At 40.9% G+C, this 27697-nt stretch overlaps 1 protein-coding gene across 6 annotated transcripts; it reads left to right on the forward strand.

Moving 5' to 3' along the window:
* Positions 1-3: 3 nt before the first annotated feature.
* On the forward strand, positions 4-27697 carry ZHX1 (zinc fingers and homeoboxes 1). 6 transcript variants are annotated; one of them, XR_012672265.1, is made up of 4 exons: positions 4-292; positions 1224-1334; positions 17135-23937; positions 26819-27697. XR_012672265.1 is itself a non-coding variant. In XM_075141204.1 (3 exons), exon 3 carries the CDS (start codon positions 17352-17354, stop codon positions 19974-19976), a length of 2625 nt encoding a protein of 874 aa, XP_074997305.1. In that variant the 5' UTR covers positions 4-292; positions 1224-1334; positions 17135-17351; the 3' UTR covers positions 19977-27697. The 6 variants fall into 6 exon arrangements, 3 of the variants coding, with proteins under 3 accessions (XP_074997305.1, XP_074997307.1, XP_074997306.1); XR_012672267.1 differs by having other exon boundaries at positions 17135-20537; XR_012672266.1 differs by having other exon boundaries at positions 17135-20508.

Consider the following 27697-nt stretch of genomic DNA (forward strand, 5'->3'; position numbering starts at 1 on the left):
AGGGAGGCTGAGGCACCGGCCGCCGCTGCCCGGCCTCCCCGCGCACCCGCCCCGGGGCAGCGAGGCGCCGGGAGGATGCGAGTGGGCGCTGCGGGCGGCGGCGAGGCGAGGGCCCGGGCGGCCGGCGGCGTTGGGAGTTCCCGGCTCACCCGCCGCCCCCCCGCCCCAAAAGAAGTGCAGTAGTTTGTGAAACGCAAGATGGCGGCGCGGCCGTGAGCGAAGGCGGCAGGCGGGCAGGCAGGCGGGCGGCGCGGGCGCGGGCTGAGGGGGCGAGGCGGAGCGGCGCCGTCAGGTAGGGGCTCGCGTCTCCCGCCGCCTCGGGCGCGGGCGGAGAGGGGGCTCTCGGCGCCGGGAGGCGGGAGGGAGACCCCCCCCCCGGGGGAGGCGTGCCCCCCGCACGCCCCCGCTTCCCCCCGGGGAGCGGGCCAGACGCTCTCCCGGCAGGGACGGGGCAGCGCCAGCGCGCCCGCCACCCCGCGCCTCCCCGGTGCAAGGGCGGCTCCTGGCCGGTGGGGGCGGGCGGGCCGAGCCGGGCCCGGCGGGGGTGGCCGCCCCGCTGCCGCCCGCGGGGTGGGCGCGGTGGGCCGGCCGCGCCCCGCCCGCCTCCCTATTGTCTGGCGGCGGCGGGCGAGAGGCCGGCGCTGTCCCCGCGGCCGGGGGCATCGCCTGCCGGGGGCGGCGGGCTCCGAGCAGCCTGGGGGAGCCAGGGCAGGGGGAGAGCCAGGGCGTAACTTCGAAGCGGACGGCTGCGTGCCGCCCCCGGCCCGGCCCGTAGGGGGGTTAAACCCCTTCGAGTCCGAGGACGATCTCCTCTTGCCGTTCTTCCCTCCTCCGCCCTCTGCCAGCTGTGAAGCCGGGAGCCTGTGCGTGGCTTTGCTCGCCACAGGGCGGAGGAAGATTCGCCTGACTCGTCATTCGGAAAGGAGAGTCAAGAAGTTCAGTCCTGGTGCGCCCGGAGGAGCTGGCAAGTTCCCGCCGGTGTCACCGGGCTGCCCGCGCTGGCGCTCGGGCTGATGACGGACTGACTGACAGGCTGACGGCAGCCAACGAGCCATGAAGTTCTGGCTCCAGAGTTGTCTCGCATCCCGTGGCGTTGCAGAGCGGGGGCGAGCGTGGAGGAACAGTACCGTGTATGTGCAGGCAAAGTTGGGGAAGATGTCTGGTTTACGCTTCTGGGGGTGTCTGGGTTTTGGGGTGCGTTCTGATGCTTGGCTTTCCCCTAGATCAGGATGTGCAGCACTGGAGGTCAACACCGACTTCAATAATCCACGTAATGGAGGCAGTTCTGGATCTCTGAAAGGGCTCAGAGTATCTGCAATAGTGAACACTATCTGGTAGGTGCTTGTGCTTTATTTCTGAGCTGCTTGGACTTTCTGGTAGGTTAAATAGTTAACGGAAGGATGGAGAAGTTTACTTTGCACAAAGTGTCATGTAAAACAGCAAAGGCTGAGATGTCTGTTGATCTGCAAGCTGGAGTAGGTGCTGCTTATTTTTAAAATAGAAATGTACTGAGAGCATATTGGGGATGTCAAAGTGCATATAAACATTGTATAAATAAAAAGTGGATTTTGTTATGAAACTTGTTACGTGACAACAAATATTCCATTAAATGTAGGAATGAGCGAGGAATTTTAAAAGCTATGCTGTTGGTTTTTGTTTGGTTTTGCTTAGAAGGATTTCACGCAAAAAAAGAAAGCTTGTGAGTACTTACAGTAACCCTGTTTAAAACAACCTGCATGATGGAAACTATAGGACTGCCTTGAATTACAACCTCTGAGCGAGAACGCGTCATTTAGAAAACCCTTTTGTAACTGTCTTTGAACATTGCCAGCAAGGCAGTCTATTTCACTTGTGGTGTTAAATGAATTCCCCTGAGCCAATTAGAAGTAGATGCCATTTTTTATAACTGAAATTATTTGCTTTTAACTTCAGGCTAGTGGTTCTTGTATCTTTGCTAGACTGAAAAGCTCTCTGCTATCACATTTGGGTAATGTGTGTGTATACTACGATTGTCCCCTAACTTGTCTTTGTAAAACATAGCAGTTTGAGATAGAGCTTTTCTTTGTGAGGCATACTTTTCTACTCTCTTAATGTTTCTTACGACTCTCTTCTGGATTATTTCCTCTCTTGCAACACCCTTGATGACCTGTGCATGCTTTAGCTGGATCCAGTGTCCTGGTGTCTAGCCTTAATTGCTGTCATTTATCACTGTTGGTTGTTATTGGAATAGACAATATTTATCACTGCGTACCAATATATCGTTGGAGACTGTTAGAGCTGTGTATTGAACAGTTCTGCCTTTTGTAGATTTCTCAGTACTGAAGAATTTCTATCAAATAATGGACTTGGTACTATTGTTAGGATTTGTTTTGTTCATAATGTACAGAAAAGACTTTCTTGTGTCTTTTGCTTCCCTGAGCAGTCTGTAGCATTTCACTTTATTGCTATCCTTGAGCTTTCCTCCTGTTTTTTCCCCCATTTGTTTATATGTAGTCTGAGGAAAAGGATTAAATTTTGGTTAACGTTTTCATCTACTTATGTTTAACATTGGTGACCCTTCTGTTTGGATGTGACTTTAGAAGAGTCTTATTTAAAAAATTGTTATATATCTTTGAAGTCAGATACTTTCCTCAAGTTTGAGTTCAGGATTTTTTCCAGCTTTGTGAAACTGGAACTCTTAAAGCACCAGGTACATAAAAACAGGGTTTAATTCTGTTGCACATAATAAATATAACCAAGGCACAATCACTCGTAGCTAAGCTATGGCTAATCTTTATTTTCGTGATCAGTTTCTCTTTACCTGTCAAGCTGAGGTCTAGTCAAGAATCCCACCATGTCAAATTCAGTATTTTTATGTTTTCTAATTTTTAGAAATCCTGAACCTGTTGCAAAATTTACAGAATGATCTTTTCAGTGTCTGTTTATTAAATTAAAGTCCTGTGTAATAACAGTTTTGGGGTCATGGCGTGGGGGAAGGTTCTGAACATTTTTAGCTGAGTGCGTGGACGTACTGTTCTCTTCTGTGTATTAATGGTCAATATTCCCTCTCCTTGCGCTTTAGATGCGGGGTCATTGATCCATAAATGTCCAAGATGGTTTGCCTCCAAGTTGTCATGACTTGTAAACAAGTGATGCAATTTTCAATATAGTACCATTTCCCCTTTTTTCTTTTGTTTACTTGCTATTTCCTAAATAGGCAGCAGTATTGATCTTAGTGTCCCACTCATGTATCTCCCCACTATGTGTCAGTAGCATCACCTTTGTTGAATATATACCTATAAGAATACAATTTTCTGTTGTTATTATTTAAGTTTCTAATATTGTCAAATTAGGCATTAAAGCAGCTTCTTTCTTCAGGCTATCAAAGGGATGTGATTACTTACGTTTTCAGCATTATTATTATTAATTCCAATTTATTGTCTTTATTCCTATTCATCTTCTCTCCTTTTTGTCTTTTTTTTTTTATTTTTTTTTTTTTGTGTGGCTAGTTCAGGACCTTCCCAAATATTCAAACCACTTTGCTGCATAGGCAGTTGTTTCTTTTTCTGTGGAGGTGGAAGCCACCAAAAATGATACGTTTCCTTATCCTGTACCAGCCAGATGGCATTTCATAATTCTGTGCCTTGCATCACTTTAACTGATGGTTCATTTCCAGTTCTGTTGTCTTTCTGTCAAGGAACTGGAAGGAACTTCAGAAGGTCCACTCAAGTCTTTTTCATATCCTTCAGAGTTCAGTGAACTGTAACGTATTTCATAGAACAGCGTCTCTACTACCAGTGGATTCTTTCTAACCGGCTTCAGAAATCAGCCCAAATTGAGCAGAAGTCTGCTATTGTCACCTGTGGGAAGATGTGTACCCCTCTTTTATCCTTAAGAGCTTTGAGATCATAGTAAATGTTAAAGTTCAATAGAATTCAGTGAAAAAGAGTATGATCTAAAGGGGCAAGGACTGGAATGTAGAGTACATTTATGATATTGTTAAAAATATAAAAAGGGCAGTATCGTGCTGAAGCACAGAAACTAGGAAAATTGCTGACGACTGAAAGAGGAATGGATGTGGCTAGATGGGAGAACCTTTAGGAAAAATGGTAAAGAACTTGGTATATGCTACTTTTTGCACTCCTTAAATGATGTCAAAAATGGCAAGGAACTTAATGTTGCAAACATGCTTTAGCAGCGTGACCTCTGCTTGTGCCTAACAGGTCTAAAGGAGCTCAATATATTTTACTTGCAAAGAACAGGCTTCAAATTATGTTTGGAGCTATTTAAGAAAGTGAGTTTGGTATTTTAGGTTCACTCCGTGCAACTTGGCCTTCCCCAGTGGCATTTTACAGTCTGCTGCTCACCTTCCTTATCCATTGGTCTCACTAGGAGTTGAAGGAATTTAACATGCTGCCAGGGGACCCACAATTTGAAGTCGTTGCTCAAGCAAGCCTTGAAGGCTGGCAGTTCTGTTTAAACAGTGGGCAGACAGAACTGTGTAATGAGGCGTGCATAACGCCAGCCCTCGCTCTTTGGCAAAGCCAGCATCGTTCTGTGAGTGCTGTGAGCGCCAAATTCACCCCATCAGACAGAAGGACAGAAATGAGCTTTTGAACTTTCTAATGGTTATGGTACAAGTCCCACATGTTCAGTGCTCTGAATCTTCAAAGCATCTTATAAATAATGTATTTTGGATAGGAAATAGCTGTTAGCTTATAACGAATACTGTGAATTTGGCAATAATTTTGTATAGGTTTTAAGACTTGAATCCTTGTTTATAGGTTAGGAGTGTGATTATTTTAACATTGGTTTACCTTATAAAGGTGCTAAGAACTTCATAGATGGAAATGCACGTTTGTATAGTCCGAGGCAGTCTTGGTAGAGGACTCCAAGTTCGGCTTTCTTAAAAATTGCGGTATATTAGCCTAAATAAAAGATGGTATTAATGTGATTGCCTTCCTCCCTGTGTTGTAATGGAAAGACACGCTTCCTATGTCAAAATGCTGTTGATTTTAAAACTCTTCTACTGGCTCGGTGCGTGCGTGTAAGGCTCTGTTTTGGTAACTAGGTTAAAATGAGATCTAGGAATGTTGTATGTCCTGAAAAGAGTAAAGCGGACAATGGGGAAGGAGTCAGGAAAGAACGATTATTACTACCTGGGCTGTAAAGGACTGGTAGTTAAACCTTAGTTACAGCTGTGTGCTTCTTCAAAAAGTCCAGATTCCTAGTTAATCTTTAGAATACTTTCTAAGTAGAAAAATAATGCCTTTTTATATACGGGTCAGGTGCCTTCAGCAACATCAGTTGGAGTTGAGGGCACTCTGCAAATCAGAGCTGTATTGGGACTAGTTAGGCACTTGGCAGCAGTTGCCAAGTGAGCTAGATGGAGCAACCGTGAAAACTCAGGGGTTTCTGATTCTCAGTAGGACTCTCAGCAAGATGAAACACATATGTAGCTTCGGTGGAATTCTTGGAGCATTCAGCACTGCACAATGTCCAGCCTTGTTTGCAGTGTTGAATACTTATGGCTCTCTGTCCTCCAAACTTCTCAGTGGGGATCTGGACTGACAAAAGGTTCACCATACCTGAAGCATCACGTGAGTTCAGTATTTTTTGCGCGTGGATGAGTTGGAGGAATTGGTGCCTGTACAAGATCCCTGCTGGCATTGTAGGTATCTGTTTAAATATAATGCAAACCCACAGAACTATACTCCTTGTATCTTATGAGTGTTTTTCAAATTTGACTTATTAATACATTTTACTTAAATTTGTTGGAGAAGTTTGTGGATGAGTAGAGAACTATTTTTTTTTATTTCATTAAAAGAAATAATTTAAGATGGAAGGAAAATTTTTTTTTTTGTGAAATGATTACAGCTTTGGGTGTTTTATCTTACAGTCCACAAACATTCATTTAAAATCTGATTCTTGACAAGTAGCTTTTTTTTGCTTTTTTTTTTAATTCTCTAGTTCTTTGGTTCCTCCAAGGGAAAAATAAGGCCTTGTTAATATCAGGTGTGTTTGTTTCTTTTGGGGGAAGAAGGGAAGAGGTGAGAAAAAAAGAGTAATATTGAAATAAAGTAAGTTGACTCTTTCCACACATAGTAAAGAAATAGTCACATGCGCACATTCTTAGAAATAATTGTATATAGTGTTCCGAGAGAGAGAGAGAAGTTTTACGTTACTAAATACACTGAAATTTTACTTCAGAATCCTTTGCTTTGAAAGCTTTCCAGTATATTAATATTAGTGTGGATGATGATAGTGCAAACACCGTACCCTGTGGTCTCACATGCTTACTGACAAAGGGTGAGCAATACTTTTACTGCAGTTTCGGCCAGATGCGTATGGGCACGAGCTAGTTCTAAGGGCAGAATTTGCAGATATATGCTCCTTTATATGAGTGAACATCCTATTTCTGGATGTAATCCTCATGAAGTTACTATCTGTGAACTGCTGAACAGGAGCCCTCATCCTTACCAGGCAACATTTAAGTCTGCATGCTGCAGACAGCTGATTCGGGAGAGACGGGCTGAGGGTGAGAGCTTGCTGGAGGGTTGGGGCTGAAGATTGCTTTGCACCAGAGCAGCTTCTCTGCACTGCTTTGTGTGGAAAGATTCAGTCATTTCGACCCAAAGCAATGAAATAAAAAGCTCAGTCAGCCATTTCATCTTGAGATACCCCGCCCTCCGAAACAAATACTAAAAAGAAAATGTAGATTTTGGCCCATGCATATCCCAGCAATTTCCACTGATTAAGTTTATGCTTGTAATTGGGATCTAGACAGGCCATGTTTTGCAAAATGTAAGTATCTTTTTTTAATTTCAGTAGAGGAAGTTACAAGATTTATATAGTCCCTTTGATATTTTATTTAACCCAGTAACTACTTGGGAAGGAAAGAGTCTGTTTAATTTACCTTTGTCCTAGATTCAGTTTTAATATCTAATGTTTAAATGAAGGGGGGTTGATCTTTATTTTTAATGATTCATGCTGCCTCAAAGCACAGTGGTTTCTAGTTGTGTGCTGCCTTTCCCACTGGGGGATGCAAACAAAAGAACAATAATTTCAGACTCCTCCTTCAGTTTCCAAGAGAACCTTAGCTGCTCAGGGATAGCTTTGAATTTTAAAAGCATTTTTCTTCCAAATTATGTATTGATTGCACACAAAATAGCAGTGCTGTAATATGCAATTTAAAACAAATGCATGATGGTGCTCATTTGCTTTTAATGCTGCTTTTTCCAGCAGAAAAACAAAAAGTGGATTCTGTTCCCATAAACCAGCCTTGCAAAATCCTTACAAACATTTATTAGTCTAGACACAAAATATTCTCACCCGGCCTCAGCTTGATGATGGCAAAAAAAAAAAAAAAAAGCAAGCTAATATTGTACTTGGCTGTCAAAAAAGGGAAAGAAAAAAAAAAGCTTGCCCCAGGCTAGTGAACCAGTAACATTTTGCTGGGGCTGCCTACAACAACAGATGCATCTTATTCCCATGGGGTTTCCAGGCCTGCCTATTCTCTTATGCTAAACTTGGATAGTCTCATAAACATTCTCTTTGAGTACCACACCCCAGTCGTATCCTGGGCTCTTTTAATTTGGTTGGTTTAATAATGATACTAGACATGTTCATCTTGCCTCTCCTTCCCAGTCTTTGTATTCTCCTCTCTCTCCCCAGATATCATTTAACTAATGCATTAATTCAAAAACAATCCTAATATATGGGAACTGGAATAATTGATAGAAATCAAAATGCTTTAAAATAGCTGATTTAATCACAGTTTAAATCTGCATGTAGGGAACTTTGATTTAAATGATTTCTTCTAATCTTGATTTGCATTTGTGCTTTTGACAACTTTCCTAAATGGCAAATGATTCTCATTGTTTGATATCGTGGCAGTTTGCGAATTTTGTTTTGTAAAGGGATAAATTATATCGGTGAATGTTTATTTTATCAGTCCTTTACCTCAACATATACTCACTCAGAGTATTAATTTTTACTTTTTGTCATTTTCTTAGAAAATAGTGAATTATGCATATCTTGTTTTTCAGATAATGATTAGTTCCTGTTATTCCCAATTTATGTCAAACTGCATTTGGTTGGAAATTAAAATTTAATTAAAAATTCCCCTAAACAGCACAACACGTCTGTATTATTAATTAAAATACTGTAAATATGTAGAATATCTAAGAATACATTTATTCAAGCATGGCTGTATTTTTTTAAAAACCTAAAGGTTTATGAGACAAAATATGATACTTTTTTATACTTACTAGATTAAATTTATTGTTTCTGTGATGACGTATCCATGTCTGTTAAGATTTTAGCCATGGCAGAGCTCATGCTCAAACCTGAATTGGAGATCTTACATAGAAAACCACCTGTCCTGCTTTTTCAACTTTGAGGCAGGACTCTTTTGTAATTCAGAAAATAATTCGTATCTTCACTCAGTGCAAATGTCTACAGAGTGAATGTCTGTCTAGAAGGTTAGTCATTGACTGCCATTAATTCAGTGTTTTCACTAAGAATTTCCAACTTAGTTAACTAAGACAACTTGCTTCTAAAAAAGAATTATTTATATGAACAAAAACTGTCTGTTTTAATACTGATTTTTTTTCTCAGTGCTTTTATCCCATTAAGAAAAACATACCTGTTTACAGTTAGAACAGTACTTTACGCAGTCATCGGTGCTCTCAGTGAGGATGACTGGTTTAATGTTGGTAAATTAGATAGGTGTTACTCATATGAGGGAATGTGTTCAGTGTGTTCTTGAAACATTAATGTAAATTAACAGTGTTTCTGACTAAAACTGATTTTGGTTTTCCTACTCTAAATAATAGGAGGTTTAAACATAATACTGATTCTTCTTCTCCTTCCACCCCAGCTCTGATGCTATCCTGGTTTGTTCTGTGTAAATTTTTTAGGCTTTTCTATTGCTTCTTAAATGTGTTTTTATCAACACGTACAGTATTTTTTAATAAAATTCTACTGCCCATTCTAATTTAAATCAGAGAGTATGATTTTGACCCTAGAATATTTATGCAGCTTTAAACTACCTATATATTTTAAAACAGAACTAATCTGATTTTTTGGTGGTGTTTAAATCTAATGCAAAAAAGAAGAAAGCAACCCCACAGCTATTCATTTTAAGCACAGTGTTTTAGTTAACTACAGACTTTCTACTTACATTCTGTTGTGCTAATTTTCCACCATTACACTAGTACATGAGAGACAAAAAGTGAAACCAGGTAGTCAGTTTTAGTTTTAAGCTGAAACATCCCAAAATCCTGCAGAGAAAAATTAGAGTAGAAGGGACTTCTGGAGATCATCTAGTCCAGACTCCTGCTCAAAGCAAAATTAACTGTGAAGATAGATAGGATTGTTTGGGGTCTTACGAAGTTTTGAAAACTCCCAAGGATGGAAATTCCTTAAAAGTTCCCAGCAGATCTCCACAACCTCTCCAGACAACTGGTTACAGTTCCTCGCCAGCACTGAGGTGCTGTTACTCTACCATCACCATGCCCCTGAAGTGATGTTCATCTGATCAAGACCAAGAGTATGTTGGTGTTGCAGTGAGAGGCAGGTAAACCTGAGCTAGCTTACCAGTCTCGTGCTGGTCCTGGCAGTAATTTACTGCTGCACTGGGAATATTTGCACTTAATGGCAGTGACCAAGTACCCTGAATATGGGGAGGGAAACTTAAGTGTTGTATTTGTGTTGTGAAAGTGCTGCTGCATAACCAGCGTTGGTTGGATCAGGTCAGAGGATAACATCCTGAAGAACTGTAAGATCAGCTGCGCTTGCAAGCACGAACACAAAATTTTTCTGCATCTCTCTGGTATGGAGGAGTCTGTCAGTAGGGACGAGGCGAATTCTTGATTTTGTCTGTCCTTAATTTATTTGATTCAGTTTACAATTGTAAAGCTGTTACATGACACTGGAACATTCTGGAGCCACATAAAAAAAAAAACTTCTGAAATATCAGCTCTGAAGTCACATTTTTTACTTCCTAAGTGGAGAAGCAAATCATGTGGCAAAGAAAATAAAGGACTTTTTATGCACTCTGCGCTCCTTGACCTTCTCACAAAGTGGTAGCAGACCTAAGAGGCTGGAGGAGGCTTTAAGGAGGGCATGGGATGGGAAGCAGGTGGGTCCGGGGCGTGCAGGATAGGTACTGAGGAAGCACGTGTGAGCAAAAGCCCATGGTGGCCTAAGTGGTGGACAAAGCTCTAAAGAGTAGTTGCAGCCTTGATAATGTGCCTTAAAGTCTTCACCTTGACATGGGCTAACCTAGGTCCATGCAATAGGATGTAATTTTTTTTTTGCTTTTCAAGTGACACTCCAAGTCCTTGCTTTTTCCTCATTCATAGAACACTGGCTCATACAAACACTGCATTTATACATTTATTTCAAGTTTTTTGGGATCCTTTGCAAGTTACTTAAATTATGGGTCTGTATCCTGGTTTATGTGTGCGTGTACATGTGGAGCATGTAGCAGTGTGTATTAGTGTCACCTGGTGAGTCCATTGTAAGTCCTTGTTTTCAGTTTCTTGTGGTCATTGAAATGAGAATTTCTCACGCGTTGTTTCTGTTTGGAGGATGATTTTGTTCTCAGTTCATTCAGTTTTGAGGAAACATTCAGCTGGTTCAAGACCAAAATTAACAGCGAGGAGGGAAGCAAGGAGAGGAAAAGAGGCAATCTCAATGTAAAAGCCGTATTATCTTTCTTTTTTCTGAACAGCTCTGTGCCTCAGGGATTTGACATAGGAACTTGAAATTTGGCAAGGATCTAGCCCTGAGGTCTGAGAAATGCGTTCCGCTGTTTTAAAAAAAAAATTGGCAGAATTATGAGTCATAATCTATCACCACCTTTTTGTATCCAAGGTAGAATTTGCAGGAATGTTTTGTAACCTGCTCTTGATCATGCTTTTATGCCTGTCATGCACACTTGCAGGCTGTTTTAAACCACCTGTATTAAATGGATTCTCCTCCTCCGTCTGTCTAGGTTATTGTATTGGCATGCATCAATGTAGTCCTTAAGCTGCTGCTGCTTCTTGTGTTTCTGCCAGTGGCCTAGCAGGAGGTATAAAAGCGTTGGGAGCTGGTAAGCCCTGAGACCTAGTCCCCCTTGTTTCAGGGTAGAGAGCTCCCAAGACCGTTAATTGCTGTTGAGAAGATATCATTTGGCTATGATGACAAGCAAATATTAAGGAAAACAGATAGCAGCCGATGTGAAATCTGGTTTACAATGCGATGAGGGCGCATACAGTTAGTTGCCATCAGTGGAGGAGAGGGAGAGGAGAGGGAGACAATCTGTGCTGCGCTGTGTCACCTTTAAAAGCGCGGGGGTTCCTGTATAGCATGAGAGATGATTAGAGAATGAGTCGGACTCTCTAGCAAAGGAGACCATCTGTAGGACTGCTGCTTTGGTCTCTGAAGAAGCTGAAAGGTGTCTGGGGACACAAACTCCGGGAAGTGAAAGGAAGGTCTTGTACTTCCAGCACTAGACTAGGGCCTGGGAAAACGAAGGTCTCCAGAAATTTTCGCCTAGGGAAAAAAAATGCAGATTTAAGTCGGAAGGAACATTTTGTGAAATCATGTCTGTGCCAGATTGTTTCATTTTAAAGAAGGAAATCCCGGGAGAATAAAGCCTTTTGTTTTGATGTTTTAAGGAGAAACTTTTTTGATAAACAATTTTTAAAATTAATAATTTTTTACTGTTCTATTTTTTTAAAAGCCAATATGAAGCATTTTGAGGGTTGGATTAAATGTTTATTCAACCCAAAACACATTCAAAAATCTTTTCAGGTCAATAATTTACTTCTTTCTCCTTTCCTTTTTCTATGTAACAGCACAGCAAGCAAAACAAAACAGAGCTGTAACTATGCAAAAAAAGTGTCCCTAACTCTGCTACCATTTTATTGGGTATGATAAGCATTTACATAAGTCTGATACTCACTTTCAAGAATAATCATGCAGAGATGTCTGATATTAAAAGTACTGAGTGCTCACAATTTGAATTGAACACTTTAGAGGTCAAAAAAAAAAAAAAAAGACGTGCCTCTGTGAGGTTTAGCTGCCAAGGTGACTGGATCAGGTAGAAAATACATGCATGTGTTGCTGAGGAGCAGAGACAGGCATTATATATGTTAAAGATACTTCTTCATCATTGCACCCATGATTGTTAAGTACTTGTCACGTTTGATCAGTATCTTCTATGTGATCAGACATAAAAACTGGTTATGGCTTCATGTGTCAAAAGCAGTGGCACAAGTTACTGTGCTCACTGTAGAGGTACCTGGGAGATGTTTTGTAATAGAAGAATATAAAGTAAGTCATTTAGTGGTCACTTCTGGCCTGAAATTCTGAAGTTTACTTTGATAGAACCTGCTCGTAACCCATTAAAACCAGTGGGGATAGGAGGTAACTGAGAAGGTCTAGTTGCATGTCCTGTGGCGGGCTCCTTTCAGACTCTGCTGGGCTTCGTGTCAGCTTCCTAGTGCTCCAGCACAGGTCTGGCTGTGGCATACCCCAAAGCTGTGTGTGGGCAGGCAGTACAGTAGCTTTTGGTACGTGCCTCCCTCATTCCAAATTGTAATGCGGCAAGGACCCTAAGCATGCCCTCATCTTTGTAGAACACGTGAAGTCCTGCTGAAATCAGTTTGACGAGTTTTGCTCCCATGTTGAATTAGAACCAGATCTCATTTTAAAACGGGAATCAAATGTGAATATTGCAGGGTTTAGAGAGTGAAGAAATAGCACTATAAAACAAAGTTCTTCACCCTCCTCGCTGATAGGCAACACAGATCAGAGCAGATTACCCTATACTGAGCTCTGTGCAGAATAGTTTTTGACATAGATACATCTACTCTGAATAAATGGTAATAGTTAGAAAGAAGCTAAACAAAGGATCAACAATTGCATGTTGTCATGGATTAATCAGAAGCTCTAAGGAGAAGACAAAACAACGTTTTCTGTGTTGAGAGAGATCGTAGGCAATTTGTAATCTATGTGATTTTAAAAGTTAGAAGCAGTTGCTATTGCTTCATCTTCTCCTGAGCCACCCTGTTTGTGCATATTCTTAAAATCATATTATTTGGGTTTGGATTTTTTGTTGGCACGTTATTTCTGCACACTGGATGGAAGTGTCATACAGCAAGCAGGGAGAAATGCTTTTTCATAAAGCATACAACCTGAACACATAGTAAACACTTTCTGTAATCTCATTTATTTTCTTGCTGCATCAGCTACTCCTGTTTGGGGGAGGGATGGAAGAGGTGGGTAAAAAATCTGTGGTAGAAAGAGGTTCTTCTACGTGTGTCTTCTGCTGTCAACACTTTGTCTTTTCCTTCTCAAACTATAATCAAAGGGGCAGAAAGTTTCTGCCTGCATTCAGAAAATATTTACATAAATTTTTATCCAAAACTGCTATAGAGACAACTTTAAATGTTGAATTCCATGCAGGAATATATCTGTCTTAATACAATTATTAATGAATTGGTATTATTAACTCTTTATGGTCTGTTTCTGAAGAGGAGTGTCCTGAGCAATTGCCTGCTTAAAGATAAAATATAAGATCCCGGACCTTCAAAAAAAGTATGCCTGCACTTACTTTTTTATGTTCCTGGAAAAATGTCTGGTTTGTGGGCTGGTTTTGCTAGGAATGTCAATTGTATGAAAATCTGAAGTAAAACTACAGAAGGGGATTGCAGTGATGAACATCTTGAGGGATTAAGAGTGCAACTAATTGAAAGTTTTTCTCCAGATTCTTTCATTGCTTTTGATGTAAACACTTGGAATATTTAATTACAAACTGAATTGCACATATAATTTCAATATTAACAGCAAGGGATAAAAATACAGTCCAGATAAAAATAAAAAATCTTAAATCACGTATTTGACCCTAAAGCATGTAAGGGACAAGCCAAAGCAGTCTCTGAACCATTAGTGATCATCTTCAGGAATTCATGGAGGATAGGGGGAGGTCTCAGCAGACTTGAGACAGGCAAACGTAGTACCTAGTCTTAAATGAGGGAGAGGCATGAGCAGAGAAGAAGAACACGTAGGGAATCACGGATCGATTAACAGGATCTTCATTCCCAGGATGATACAGGAAGAATTTACTAAAAATCAGTCTGTAAGAACCAAGAGAATTGTAACAAGGTTCTTCATAAGGTGGATTTGTCAAAACCAGTCTATGTCAAGCCAATCTGATTTCATTTTTTGCTGGAGTAATTGGCCTACTGGAACGGGATGTTACAAATCTTACAGAAGTCAAGATACATGGCAAGGTCCCACATGGCATTCCTGTAAGCAGTACAGGACTACTTGAGTGTGAATTTTCATAATCCCCTGGTAAACTGAGAGAACATGTCAAGCAGGGTGCTACAGATAGAATAATCCCGTTAGCACCAAGGAGAAGGGAACGGAGGTTTCTGTAAAGTCTGTAGAGGAAAGAAGGCTGGGAAGGGTGGCAGGCATCTCGCTTTGTTGAGATTTTAGTGAATGCTGTCATAGCTCTTCATAGCCCTGAATTAAACAGGGTTTTGAAATGACAACATCCTTAAAAAAAAAAAAAAAATCTTGCATAGTGTAGTCAGAAGAGTGTAGATGCAGCTTTCTTTTTCTGACACCTGCTTGCATCAAAGAAACGTGTTGCTCAGTTGGTAAACAGTGGAGGGATAGGATAATCTGCCTGCGCACCGTGAGCAAAACTGAACCACAGCAAACAGAGATATGATACAGAGATTTAGCTAAAAGGCGGCAGGTGATGCAATTGCCCGTGGACCTGTAGGCTTACAGGCTCCGTAAGCGCTATTGGGTAAATGAGGTGACTGGAGACAAACACACACTGATTTGTTGAGACAGGTTTCCCATTTTATTCATTATCTCCAGCCTTATCTCGAGCATGATTCAACACTGCATGTCAGGTCAAACGTTGCTTTCACTTGCGCTCTGTGCCATCCCAGAACGGGACCCCCAGCAAGCCCTTAAGCTCACTCAGGCTGCCCTGCGTATAGATCCTATGTGTTGTGCTAGAGATGAGGGACTGCAGAGTACCGCAGTTGCTTTTCAAACTGCAACTTCAGTCAGCAAAACTAGCTGTTAAGTAGCTTTTGAAAATGGGCATTTCTGGCATTTCTGAAATTTTACTCAAGATCGCAGAAAGATTAAGTAATACCACCCAGTTCTTCCCCAAGAGCATTGCTCAACATTGAGTCTTGGCAGTTGTCTGTCTTTTGTCAAGAGCCCTCTAGCCCCACAGAGAAGCAGTACAGTTAATAATGCTCTACCTCTCATCTCTCAGGACACCGAGACAAATGGATCCAGTTAGCTTTGCTTCGTGGTTCTCTCACTGCAAAGATAAATGAGATGGCCTGCAATACATACTTTGTATATAGATTAAAATAAGTATCTTTTACACTTCTGTGCAGTTTTACAGACTGCCAGCATTAACTTGTGGAAGAAGGGTATCTTTCAACTCCAGTACTATTAAATAATTGTCATCCTGGAATGATGATCACCCAAGATATATTGAGCATTGTCAGTGTCCTTAATGCCGTCTAACCATATCCTTGGCATAAAAAGCCTGTCATGTCATGTCACTTTGGATGTAGGCACAGAAGTACAGAGGTGACTGTTAAAAACATTTGGGGAGGATTTTTATGAAGAAGTGAGGTAAAGCAAACAGTTTCAAAAACAGCTTATGGAGCAGCACTGGGTGGCAGCTATGGATGAACACTTTTGTCTTTTGCCTGAAGAAAAAATGTGATGCTAAGAATTATTTATCTTCCTTCCTATCCACAGCCTCTGCCTCCCATAATCAAAAAGGAAGAATCACGTTACTGTACGGTGAAAAATAGTATTTCTTTTCCCCTTCTCATTTCTTGTAACTGTCTTTTTTCCTTTTACACTGTTCTTTTTCCTTTAGACTTTGTTGTGAACAAAGCTGGCCTTCTGTTTTTAACCTGTTACATGCTGTTCCCTTTCTAAACCTTCTGAAACAGCTACTGAGTATTCCCCTTGAACTTGAGCACGCTCTCACTTTGGGAAGTAGATGATGTTCCACTGTCTAAAAATTCATGTCCCTATGGGATTTCTGGTATGAGAAATCAGGGTCTGATTTTATTTCAAGAAGAAAACTATTACAGAGTTTATAACCCTCTACAGAAGTTTGTGCATCATTTCCAGCAGACTAGTTGTGGTCCCTGTGGGATAAATCTCACTGCAGTTGATGCTATTTAAGATGATATTTATTCTCTGAATTTCTATAGGCCTCATATTTATTTGGTGGTACTTCAGTTTTTCTTAGAAATGGACAAGGAATTCTGAAGAGAAAATACATAATTTTGTTTGGCTTCTGCTTGCTATATCAGTCTTTAATGCTTTTTCTCTCTGGTACAGTTCACACAATCAATCATGTCCCTGTTAATGCATAGAGGCATGAAAACAGATTTTAGTTAATTGCCATGTGCTAGCAATCAACTTTTATTGGTTTGGGATTGGTCTTCAGTTGGAGAATGACATTTGGGGAGCTAGGAAGAAAGGATAGTCATCTTTTGTCTGTCAAAGTGTCTTAAAAAGGCATTGTTTTGCCTGTTTTCAGACTGGGGAGAAGGGCCCTGCACATGCTCATGCTCACATATATAATGCAATAGAAAAACACTTTAAACCCCTTCACAACTTCTGACATGAAAGACATGACAGCGTCAGTAGTGGAGGTGTCATACTGGGGTCGAGTTTGTGATAGGAGGGACTTGAGCTCACAAGGCAGTCTAGAGAAGTTGTCATAGCATAGGCAAAGCAGTCTAAAGGCACGACTGCAAAAACTATGTAGGACAAGTGACCTCAGCATTGTGCCAAGAAAAAGACTTCTGAAGAAAGGGAAACAGTCAGAAAGTTACCTGTTTTACACCATCCTGCCTTTCACTGCATTGACATGAACTAAAACAAATTTCAGCCTGTAATAAGCGGATTGGATTTTGCCTTTCTTAGCTTAGCTTCGAGCATCTCTTTTTGGAATGGGTCTGCTGGTTTCAGGGGATGAACAGTGGCAGATTGAACCCCAAAGGACTGAATTACCTTAAGCCAAAATATGTAGCAGAATAGAAGTTACTCGTTAAATTGAACTAATTCCACTGTCTCTTCTTTGCTACAGGTGGTGGATGTGGACTTTAGAACAGTGTGTCTCAACATTTCATCCTCAACTATCTCTTTTTAATCTGATTGCACTACAAAAGAAAAGCTGCTAATGGGATAAATGTTGAGACTTTACAAGAACTGACTTGAAGTACCGAAAGCCATTATTATTAATCAAGAAGAGCTTGAAGCTAAGTCTGTAGCTGACCAGTCAGTATCACTTTCACATAACAGGCATGGCAAGTAAAAGAAAATCAACAACACCGTGCATGGTCTTAGCCAATGAGCAGGATCCGGATCTAGAAATGGTATCAGACTTGGAGGAAGGACCACCTGTACTTGCAGCAGCAGATAACCCTACAGCAGAGAGCGTAACGAGTGATGAGGATGTTCATGAGTATGTGGATTCAGACAATCAGAAAAATACAAATAAAGTAGAAGGTGGTTACGAGTGTAAATACTGTACTTTTCAAACTCCAGATCTCAATATGTTTACTTTTCACGTGGATTCAGAACATCCCAACGTAGTATTAAATTCATCCTATGTTTGTGTAGAATGCAATTTCCTTACCAAAAGATACGATGCTCTCTCAGAACATAATTTGAAGTACCACCCTGGAGAGGAGAATTTTAAATTGACCATGGTGAAACGTAATAATCAGACAATCTTTGAACAAACAGTAAACGATCTTACTTTTGATGGGAGTTTTGTTAGAGAAGAAAACGCTGAACAGGCTGACTCTTCTGAGATACCCTCATCGGGGATCTCAATTAGCAAAACTCCTATTATGAAAATGATGAAAAACAAAACGGAGACTAAACGTATCGCTGTTTTCCACAATGTGGTTGATGACATTCCTGGTGAAGAAAAGGGAACTGAAAATGAGCCAAACTCTGAAGAAGTAGTAGAAAACCCACCACCGGCAGTTTCAGAGTCAAAAGCGAGCCATTCAGTTGTTTGCAGTGCAGCAGATGTGGCTAGTGCGGTAGTGACTCCAGCACCAGTGCTTCAGCCTGGGGTGGCACAGGTTATAACAGCTGTTACAGCTCCACAGAACTCAAACCTGATTCCAAAAGTCCTAATACCTGTAAATAGCATTCCAGCCTATAATACTGCTTTGGATAACAATCAGCTTTTGCTTAACACCTACAACAAATTCCCGTATCCAACCATGTCGGAAATCACTGTTCTTTCCACTCAAGCCAAGTACACAGAGGAACAGATTAAAATATGGTTTTCTGCCCAGCGTCTGAAACATGGTGTGAGCTGGACACCAGAGGAAGTGGAGGAAGCAAGGAGGAAACAATTTAATGGCACAGTGCATACTGTGCCGCAGACAATTACCGTTATTCCAGCACACATTTCCGCCGCTAGCAATGGTTTACCTTCAATTTTACAGACATGCCAAATAGTTGGTCAGCCAGGACTTGTTCTCACTCAAGTTGCAGGTGCAAATACGTTACCAGTAACAGCCCCCATAGCTTTGACTGTGGCAGGAGTCCCAAACCAAACACAGTTACAGAAGAGTCAGATTCACACTGCTCAGCCTATTGCAGAAACCAAACAAGTAGCTGCTGTTCCAGCGCCTCAGCCTATCAAAAATGAATCCGCGCTGATGAATCCTGACTCCTTCGGGATCCGAGCAAAAAAAACTAAGGAACAACTGGCAGAATTGAAAGTCAGCTACCTTAAAAATCAGTTTCCTCAAGATTCAGAAATTGTTAGACTTATGAAAATAACGGGCCTCACTAAAGGAGAGATCAAAAAGTGGTTCAGTGATACACGCTACAATCAGAGAAACTCAAAGAATAATCATGGGATTCATCTCAACAGTGATTCATGTGCCACCATTGTTATTGATTCAAGTGATGAAATGAATGAGTCCCCAACGGGAGTCACTCCACAGAGCAAGTCATCGTGGAGCGCTTTTCCTGATTTCACCCCACAGAAATTCAAAGAGAAGACTGCTGAACAGCTGCAAATCCTCCAGGCAAGTTTTCTTAATAACCCTGTCCTTACTGACGAAGAGATGAATAGGTTAAGAGCCCAAACCAAACTGACCAGGAGAGAGATTGATGCCTGGTTTACAGAAAGAAGGAAATCAAATGTCTTAAAGGAAGAGGGAGCTGACTTAAACGAGAGCAATGCTGGCAGCTCAAAAGAAGAGGCTGGAGAAACATCTGTGGGAGATGGAGCAGCAGGAGCAAAATCAGGGTGTTCCACTTCAAGCAAAATAGGCAAAAAATCACCAGAGCAGTTGCACATGCTTAAAAGTTCCTTTGTCCGTACTCAGTGGCCATCTCCACAAGAATACAACAAGCTGGCAGAAGAAACTGGGCTCCCAAGATCAGAAATTGTGAGCTGGTTTGGAGATACTCGCTATGCTTGGAAAAATGGTGGATTGAAATGGTATTATTATTACCAGAGCGCCAGTGCAAACAGTCTGAATGGCCAAGGCTTTGCAAGGAAGAGAGGGAGAGGAAGACCAAAAGGGAGGGGGAGAGGAAGACCTCGGGGGAGGCCTCGAGGAAGCAAGAGGTTAAATTGCTGGGACAGAGGTGTGTCTGTCATAAAATTCAAAACTGGAACAGCAATCCTGAAGGACTACTATATGAAGCACAAATTCCTTAATGAGCAAGACCTCGATGAACTGGTAGCCAAATCTCACATGGGATATGAGCAGGTCAGAGAGTGGTTTGCAGAAAGGCAGAGAAGGTTAGAACTTGGAATAGAGCTGTTTGATGAGAATGAGGAGGAAGACGAAATGCTGGAAGATCAGGAAGATGAGGAAGAAACGGATGATAGTGATACTTGGGAACCCCCCCGACACGTTAAGCGTAAACTTTCAAAATCAGATTGACGTGCAATTTGGGATTTGGGGGCCAAAAACCTATGAATTAGGTTTGATGTTATGGTGAAGAGCCAAATGATTTTTCATGGCCTTCAGTTTAGCAAGCACCTGCTTAGCATCTTCCATCCACTAAAAGAACATGGGCAAGATGCTACCTGTGCAGGCAACTGTTTGCTTCCTTGCTACAAGAGATGGACATCCTCAGGCCTAGCCTAGGACATGGGGTTATAAATCAGATCCAGTTCAGCTCCTCCTCTTCCACACTACCGATGGGAAGGTTCATGTTCATCGTTCATGTGACTGCTTCTCAATATTTAATTGCCTTATATTGTTTAATTCCAAAAAAACACAGACACATTTTTTCATTGTTGTAGGAGAACATTGCCTGTTCATGAAGGAGGAAAATACAAAGACCTAAGATGTCTTTTTGCAAACGTCGCTTCACCTGAAAGGTTTCAAGGTCTGGGTTTATTTCTTAAGGAAAGAGTGCAAAACAAAAGAGAAGGGGAAAAGTGTGACAAAGGAATCAATGAACCTAGGGGTGAGGATTGCTTGGTTTAAGAAAATGAGGTGATATTGGCATCTTTTGCATATCTTCAGAGTGTTTTCGGTTTACAGAATTTGTGCTGAAATGTTCCTTGTTGATAATTATGAGCTAACTGAATGAGTCCAATGCTAGAAGATGCTTTTCGTTACATATAATCACTGTATCCTACATCAGTTTAATTTAAATGCCTGACAGACTTGATGCTGTTGATAGTAACATTCATTTTTAGCTTGTGCATTCTTTCCTTTGTTGGAATGGTAAGAAAAGTATGTATATTTCTAGCTAAAAAGAATAATTTCTTGAAATCTTACACTGAATTTTAAGGTAAACGTGAGGCGGAAACTGCCTAAAAGTTGTTCAGAGTTGCTTAGGGGTTTGTCAGAATACACAGATACAGAGGCGAAAAGCGTCTTCGGGTGCTAGTAAGAAAGGTTTTCAAGTAAGTTGTGGCAATGACATGATGTTTAATTCTCAAACAGAATGAAGTTATATGGCCTTTAGATGCTTAGGGATGATAAACATGTTAGTGTTTAATTGTTCTTCAGCAATAGCCCAGTTGAATGATTTGCCTGCAAGTTTAACTTAAATTCATCCTAATGGATTGAGCTTGCCACTATGCTGATTGTACTTGGGGCTGCTGGGTGAACACACTTACTTTTAGAGGTGGCTTGATCTACCTGAACTGAACTCCAGAAATAATTAATCTGATACAAAACATCTACATCTTGAATAAGTGTCTTTAAAACAGGAAAAGAAAAAAGCCATTTAAGACATTGAAATCATAGTAGAGTTTGAATTACCAACTTAAAAACAATGGGCCAAATTCATGGAGGTTAGTTTAGGCAGATGTCTGGCATCCTAGAGAACTAGTACTCCGAGGAAGAGTAGTTTGTGTTCTTGCTACTGTCGGTCTGCATTTTTTAGGGATAAGCTACTTTATATTTAGATGTCAAAAGATGATGATGAATTGGTGCTGTTGTCACCAACATTGTCTGCTTTTACATTGGCACTAACGGAAAGGATATGAGCAATCTCCTTTTGCACATCTGGCAGCATCTTCGCTGTAGGCTTCTGCATCTAATGACCAATGAGAGACAGATTAGTGTAGAGAAAATGCGTCCTAATATTTCCACATTTCCAAGAACCTAATCTGGGATTACTCTTTCTTCCTCCCTGTGATAACTGTCAAAAGACCAAGAAAGTCCTTTTGGTCATGATTTTCTGAAGCAGAGGAGACCATGTTAGATCTGTTTTTCCTACCTGATAGTGGGTGAAACCCAGGTCAAAGCAAGAAAGGGAGTAACGTCTGACAAAACATTGTTAACTCACCTTCCTCTCTGGGCACTTGGAAGCTGCCCTTCTGCTCCCAGGTTGAACAGGCTACCTGAGTTGCAGGAGGATGTTCTGTGTGAAAGCCATTTACCAGGGTGAGCTCTTCTGACTATTTGAGATTGCTGGAAAGAAAAAGGCAGTGGCTTTTGGTGTGTGACATGAATTTAATGACGAAACTATTTCCTGGCTTCCAAGACTCAAATTGGTGAGGCACGAAGTGGCTAGCGGTGCTAAAGAGGACTAGTCAAGAATCCCTCAGTTTAACTTTGGAGTGGGGGAGAAGCAAAGCCATGTTGTCAGCATATTTCATTGCAGTACTTATGCCTCTGGATGTGAGGTGGTGTAAGAGAGATCAGGATCTGGCCTTTTCAGCATTGACTGCTATATGTGGTTAGGAGGTATTCTTGTTTGGCTGGTAATGGTATGGATGAGGCTGTTGCAGACACCAGCAGATATAAGAAAGATTTGTGTTAGCTTCAAGCTCCGCTGGGAATACAGGGTCAAAAATCACTGCTTGCTCAGTGGGAAAGGACAAACTAGTAGGGAAAGATATGCTATTTTTAAGTTTCCAAAAATATTGAAGCAAATTCTTAAAATCCTTGGGAATATGCCTTTAGCAAGCAAAATCTGGAGTTGCCTTAATTTTTAAGGTTGATCCTTAAAGAATTAATTTTCTTTTTTTAAAAAAAAAACCAAAAGCCACTCAAGCAACCTGTCCGAATAAACATCTCCATTTTTTGCAGAGACAGCATTTAGGTTAGCATTAAATCTGACCACCTTTAAAAGATGGGAAAAAATAAAGATCCAAGTTAACTATATGATTAAATGGGGAAATTTTCCATTTTGGTAGTGTTCTGTTAAATAACACTCAGCTACAGTGGTAGGCCTTAGCACATCTGGTCTGAAAAACACAGGAAGAGGAAATACATTGTTTATCAGACTAAATATAGTTGGATTGGACATCTTCTTTCAGTAAAATGGTCAGAGATGGTGGCTGATGTATACTGCGCCAGATTTTCATTTGCTGTAAATATTACAGTTCCATGTATTCCAGTGGTTATAATAGTATTTACAGCCCATTGAGGAATATCATCTCTTTGCTGAATGTAAAATTTAAATTAAACCATGTGCTGTGGGTCGGCTAATGAGAGATGCAAAGTACCCACATTTCCTTTGGGCTACATGCGCATTGTAAGCCTTTCAGTTGTGCCAAGGATGAGAAAAATCTGGGTGGGTTCAGCCTGAAGACAGCAGTTGTATGCATTCATTATTGCTTATAATCTGTCTGTTATTTCTGTTTGAACAAACAGAGTCCATTAATTACCAGTTTATTTCATGTTTACAGCATGTGTATATTTGCACTGCATACTGGGAGAGAGGGAAACTCCTTCTGGAGGCCTCCCGCATCAGGACTGACGGGAGAAGCATTGGAAAGAGCTGTCAGCATGCTGGTCTGTTTTATCTGTGAATTGTGGTTGTGGCTGGTGGGAACTCAAAGCTACTGGTAACAACGGTTTAGCCTAGATTCATTTCATCTAATCTTAGGCTGCTGTGCTCCTTACCTGGGTGCCCAAGGCACACTAGTCACCTGCGAGGTGTTTTGGAAGCCACTTGGACTGAGCTACATTGACAGTGGGGAGGGAAGGGGCAAGAAAGTATGTCTGCGTGGGGAGAGTGTCCGTGTGGGGTTTTGTTGATTTCCCTGCTCGGTGAAGAACTGTGTGTAGATGAGCCTGTGGTGTGTTTTCTGTATTTCTGTGGAGCTTCACCTCTTAGGTTTGAGCTAGTTACGAGCCAGGCTTCAGTGATTGTCATTGACAGGGAGATGAAGAAACTCTTGGATCTTGCTCAGACCTTACCTCTAGGTAGCTGGTTTGTTCTTAGTCTTCGTTGGGAGCACTGTTTCAGAATTCAGCTGTGAGCATCAGTTCCTTTAGAGCTAAGGTAGATTTCCTCTTCATCTGCTGCCAGGAGTACCTGATCTGATGATGCTAGTTACTGCTGTCTCTGGAATTCAGCTAAAGAGAGAATAAAGATAATCCTGTGCCAGAGTGGAGAAGGATGAGGGCTAAAAGAAAGCCTCACAACCAGGTGAGGCATCCAGCGTCACTGTATCGTGCTGCTTCATGGCATGTTTTGCTCTTGCTTCTGAGTACAATGAAAGAGCATGGTTCCATCTTAAACAGTGCTGTCTTCCCAGTATGAATCTCTTAATGATCCCAAGGTTAGTGTTTTTTGTAAAAAGAAAGTTAGACCTATTCCTTCCTGGAGGTTTGAATGAACTAACAGTGCTGGTTTGTAAGAAGTGGAAAGAAGGGAAAATGCAGAAGCTTGAAGCCTCTTGACTTTTGCTTGCCCTGCAGAATTCACTTACCTAGAAGTTCTTAAGCAAAAAAGTTTTACTCTTGCTGTTCTGACAGAACGAGTATTGCAATCACTCATTTTTAGCACATAGAAATCTCTGCTTTTTTCTGAAAGCAGAGGAGAGGAAAGATATCTAGTACCTCATGATTAGAATTTAGTGGATTATCTCTAATACACTATAGTAAATGAGGCCATTCCCTTTATAACCTTGTCCAGTACCGTTTTAAAAACTGCATTTTCATGACATTATATGCAATATGGTGTCTGGCTGTAACTTTGATTATTGGGAAGGAAACTCTTGCAATGTCTGCACAAGACGTGATATAATTTTTCTAATGCATGATTTGCTGACTTTGGGCAAAAGCCTATTTTCTTCCTGCTTGCCAAGGAACTCTTGAGGCAGGCAAATGCACTCCCTTCTCCTCTACAGAGCAGAGAAAGCATTTCTGGAGCCCATACAAAGTGATTCATGGCCTTATGCAGTCCCCATAGGCCAGAAAGCCCAAAGATGCAGACACTCTCTTCCTCCTCCGTTTTCCTCTGAAACGAGAGCACAGCAGTAACTCTGACAACTAGTCTCTGGCTGCTGAGTAACCAAGCTGTAGTTTAAGGTGGGGAGCATTCTCCCTTTTGCACTTAACGGAGTACTGTGTATTCAGGCTGGATGTCAGTATTTGCTTCTGTAAATATGATAGTATTGATTTGCGTCCTCCACCTGAGTCCTGTATCTGTCTATATTCATATCTCCCAAGGAGAGAAGATAATCTTTAAGCTTCTGTAATATTAAATATCCCTGCCCTAACCTGAATGCACAAAAATAGAGTGCAATGAAATATAGCTACTTTGTTTGATTTAATTTATTTTTTCTTGGAAAATAATTTCGCCTACATTCAGTAGTAATGAAGAGATAGTATGAGTGATCAGAGAGCAGTAAAACTGTCAAGAGTTGTTCATAATGCCTGGGATGATTACGTAAATTAGAGATGGGAAGGGCTAATGGAGGGCTCAGTTCCCTGCACTAAACAGTGCTGGGTTACACCTGTATTCTCCATCAAGCTTGTGATATCCTCGGATAAGTTGATTTACCAGGTAGCATGACACAAACTTATTGGGTCAAGTTACTTGAAGTTTGGTGATGTATTAAAATTCTATAGGAAAAGATTTTAAAATGAAAGTTGAAACAGAAAGTGAAAAATCCCCTCAATAGCTATTATACACACTCAATAGCTCAAATTTCTGTGTTGTTTTCACACTTTTAAAAAGGGAGATTTTGAAGCACAGGTGGGTTACAACCAGTATTTTCGAGTTCAACGGTCTGAGCTTTTGGGGGTTTTTCTCCTTCTGCGGTGAAGAGCATCTGCACTTTTTCAGTGGATAGTCATTGCAAAACCAACTTACACAACATTGTAAAATGTAGAGTGGTAGCTGAGGATCCCGTGGCACTGTTCATGAATTAAGGTGGGATTCGTCTGATTGCATGTTGATGTCTGCATTTGAGCAGGACACTGTAGCTAGTCAGTATACCTAATGAATGCAAGCCTGCTCGTCCTGCGTGCCTGGAGTTGGTCAGACGAACTGCAGCCTGAACTCCAGTGACTGTTACACATGGCTTGCAGGGAGACACTGACACTACAGACACCTGAAATTAGGCAAGATGGATCTTCGCCTGGGAGTGCGCTGGATTGCAGCACTGATCTTTGTGTTGTGGTTAGCAATGGTACTTACCTCTGCTTCCAACTTGACGCTCGTTGGGAAGTGTGAGGCCTTTTTTTTCTGGTTTTTTGCTTTTTTTTCTTTTATTCTAGAGCAGGTAGCACTACAGCGGTGGATAGAGTAACTGGTCCTTAGTTACAGTACTGTGGCGTAGGAATGATTTGGGATTTCTCAAGTATTTTAGAGATAAGGTTACTATATGAACATTGGACTGTGCATAACTTAGAACTATGTTAAGACACATAATATTTGTGTCCCAGTTGATGAAAGTATTTCCTTATGCTTATTCAATATTAGATACATCTCATGAAACTTTCCCTAAAGAATCTGCTAGAATGACAGAAGATTCCAGTCTTCATCTGTGATACGAAACGATCAACCACAAGAGTTCCATTATGATTTCGAAATGTTCCCCCCGCTTCCAGTTCCAGCTTACAAAAGTGTTTCCAATTTTGCATAGTTGGCTATCTGCATGTATGCTTACAGTCTGTACAGAAATGCACTACAATGAGTTGCCCTACCTGGGAAGGCTTTATATTGTATAGAAAATGTGGCACTAGGTACTGCTCTTCATGTGCACAGGAGAGTTAACAGGTGTCGATCTCGTTTACAGAAATGATGGCGCTTTGCAATTTTCTATAATATATTGCAATATATTTAAATGTCCTGTTTGACATGTGAAATGAAATTAAGTTAATGCATTGTTATGTATTTGAAGTATGAGGAAGATGATTCACTAACGACCAGCAAGGTTTTTAGAAGGTGTCCAGTATGTAGCTGTCTGTGTGATCTGTCTGGTGTATGTGATGTTAAAGGAAGTAACAATACTGTCACCGTTTAGAATGAAGAGTTTCTTTTGAATGATGCAATAGCTTACAGTGTCTTTCCTTTGTAGCTGCCCAATGTGGTGAAGGGGAAGCAATTCTTGAAAAAGTTCAAGATAACTGGTTAACTGTGAATGGGCCTAATCTTTCGTGAAACCAAGAAAATTTTTGGACACACACAGGACTTGAATACTCAAAAGGATTGGAACTTAGTGTTGTGCCAAAGTTAAACTACTGCAGTTGGCAGAAGTTCTGCACTGTAAATAGAAGACTGATTAAAAGACAGCTTGTAAAAAAAAAAAAAAAAAAAAAAAAAATTCAAATTTTAATACAGTACGTTTTTATTCTGATACATGATGGAAACATTCTGTTTTAGACCTTTTTTGAAGAGGCTTCAGTGACCACTAGATTTTGTCCTCTTATATTTTGTTTGGCCTAATACTATATGTTCTAGTAAGATGGGCTTTATTGCCTGTGTTCTTTGATATGTGATTAAGCTTATAGCTTTGAGTGACCAAACATTTTACAGAGTAAAAGTTCTTAGAAACAGTATAACGTAACTGATATTTCTGTGTCTTATTTATCAGGCTCTGCACAAACTTGGAAAGTTGTGCTGGACTTGTACAACTCATATATGGGAACGCAGCATACTTCTGGATATTACAAACCTAAGCCTTTGTGGCAGTATGGATCTTGTCTTTGGATTTATTTTTGTTATTTTTTTGAGGCAAAGAGACGAATGGATGCTGCTGTAAAATATTTGTAATATTGCCATTATTGCTTTCTGTAGCAATTACTGCTTTTGCTTCAACAGATAAAGAAAATAAATCAGAGATAGAAAAATCCTAAAAGACGCTGGTAGAAGAAAGGATCATGTGGGAACTTCTGAAAATAAACTTTGTACCAAAATTTTGAAAACAGAAATAATGGAATAAATGTCTCCTTACTGA

This window comes from Calonectris borealis, chromosome 2 (assembly GCF_964195595.1).
Source record: "Calonectris borealis chromosome 2, bCalBor7.hap1.2, whole genome shotgun sequence".
NCBI classification, from domain to species: Eukaryota; Metazoa; Chordata; class Aves; order Procellariiformes; family Procellariidae; genus Calonectris; species Calonectris borealis.

What these genes read in the sequence shown, in the direction of transcription:
- ZHX1 (XM_075141204.1), top strand. Translation starts at nt 17,352, where the DNA reads ATGGCAAGTAAAAGAAAATCAACAACACCGTGCATGGTCTTAGCCAAT.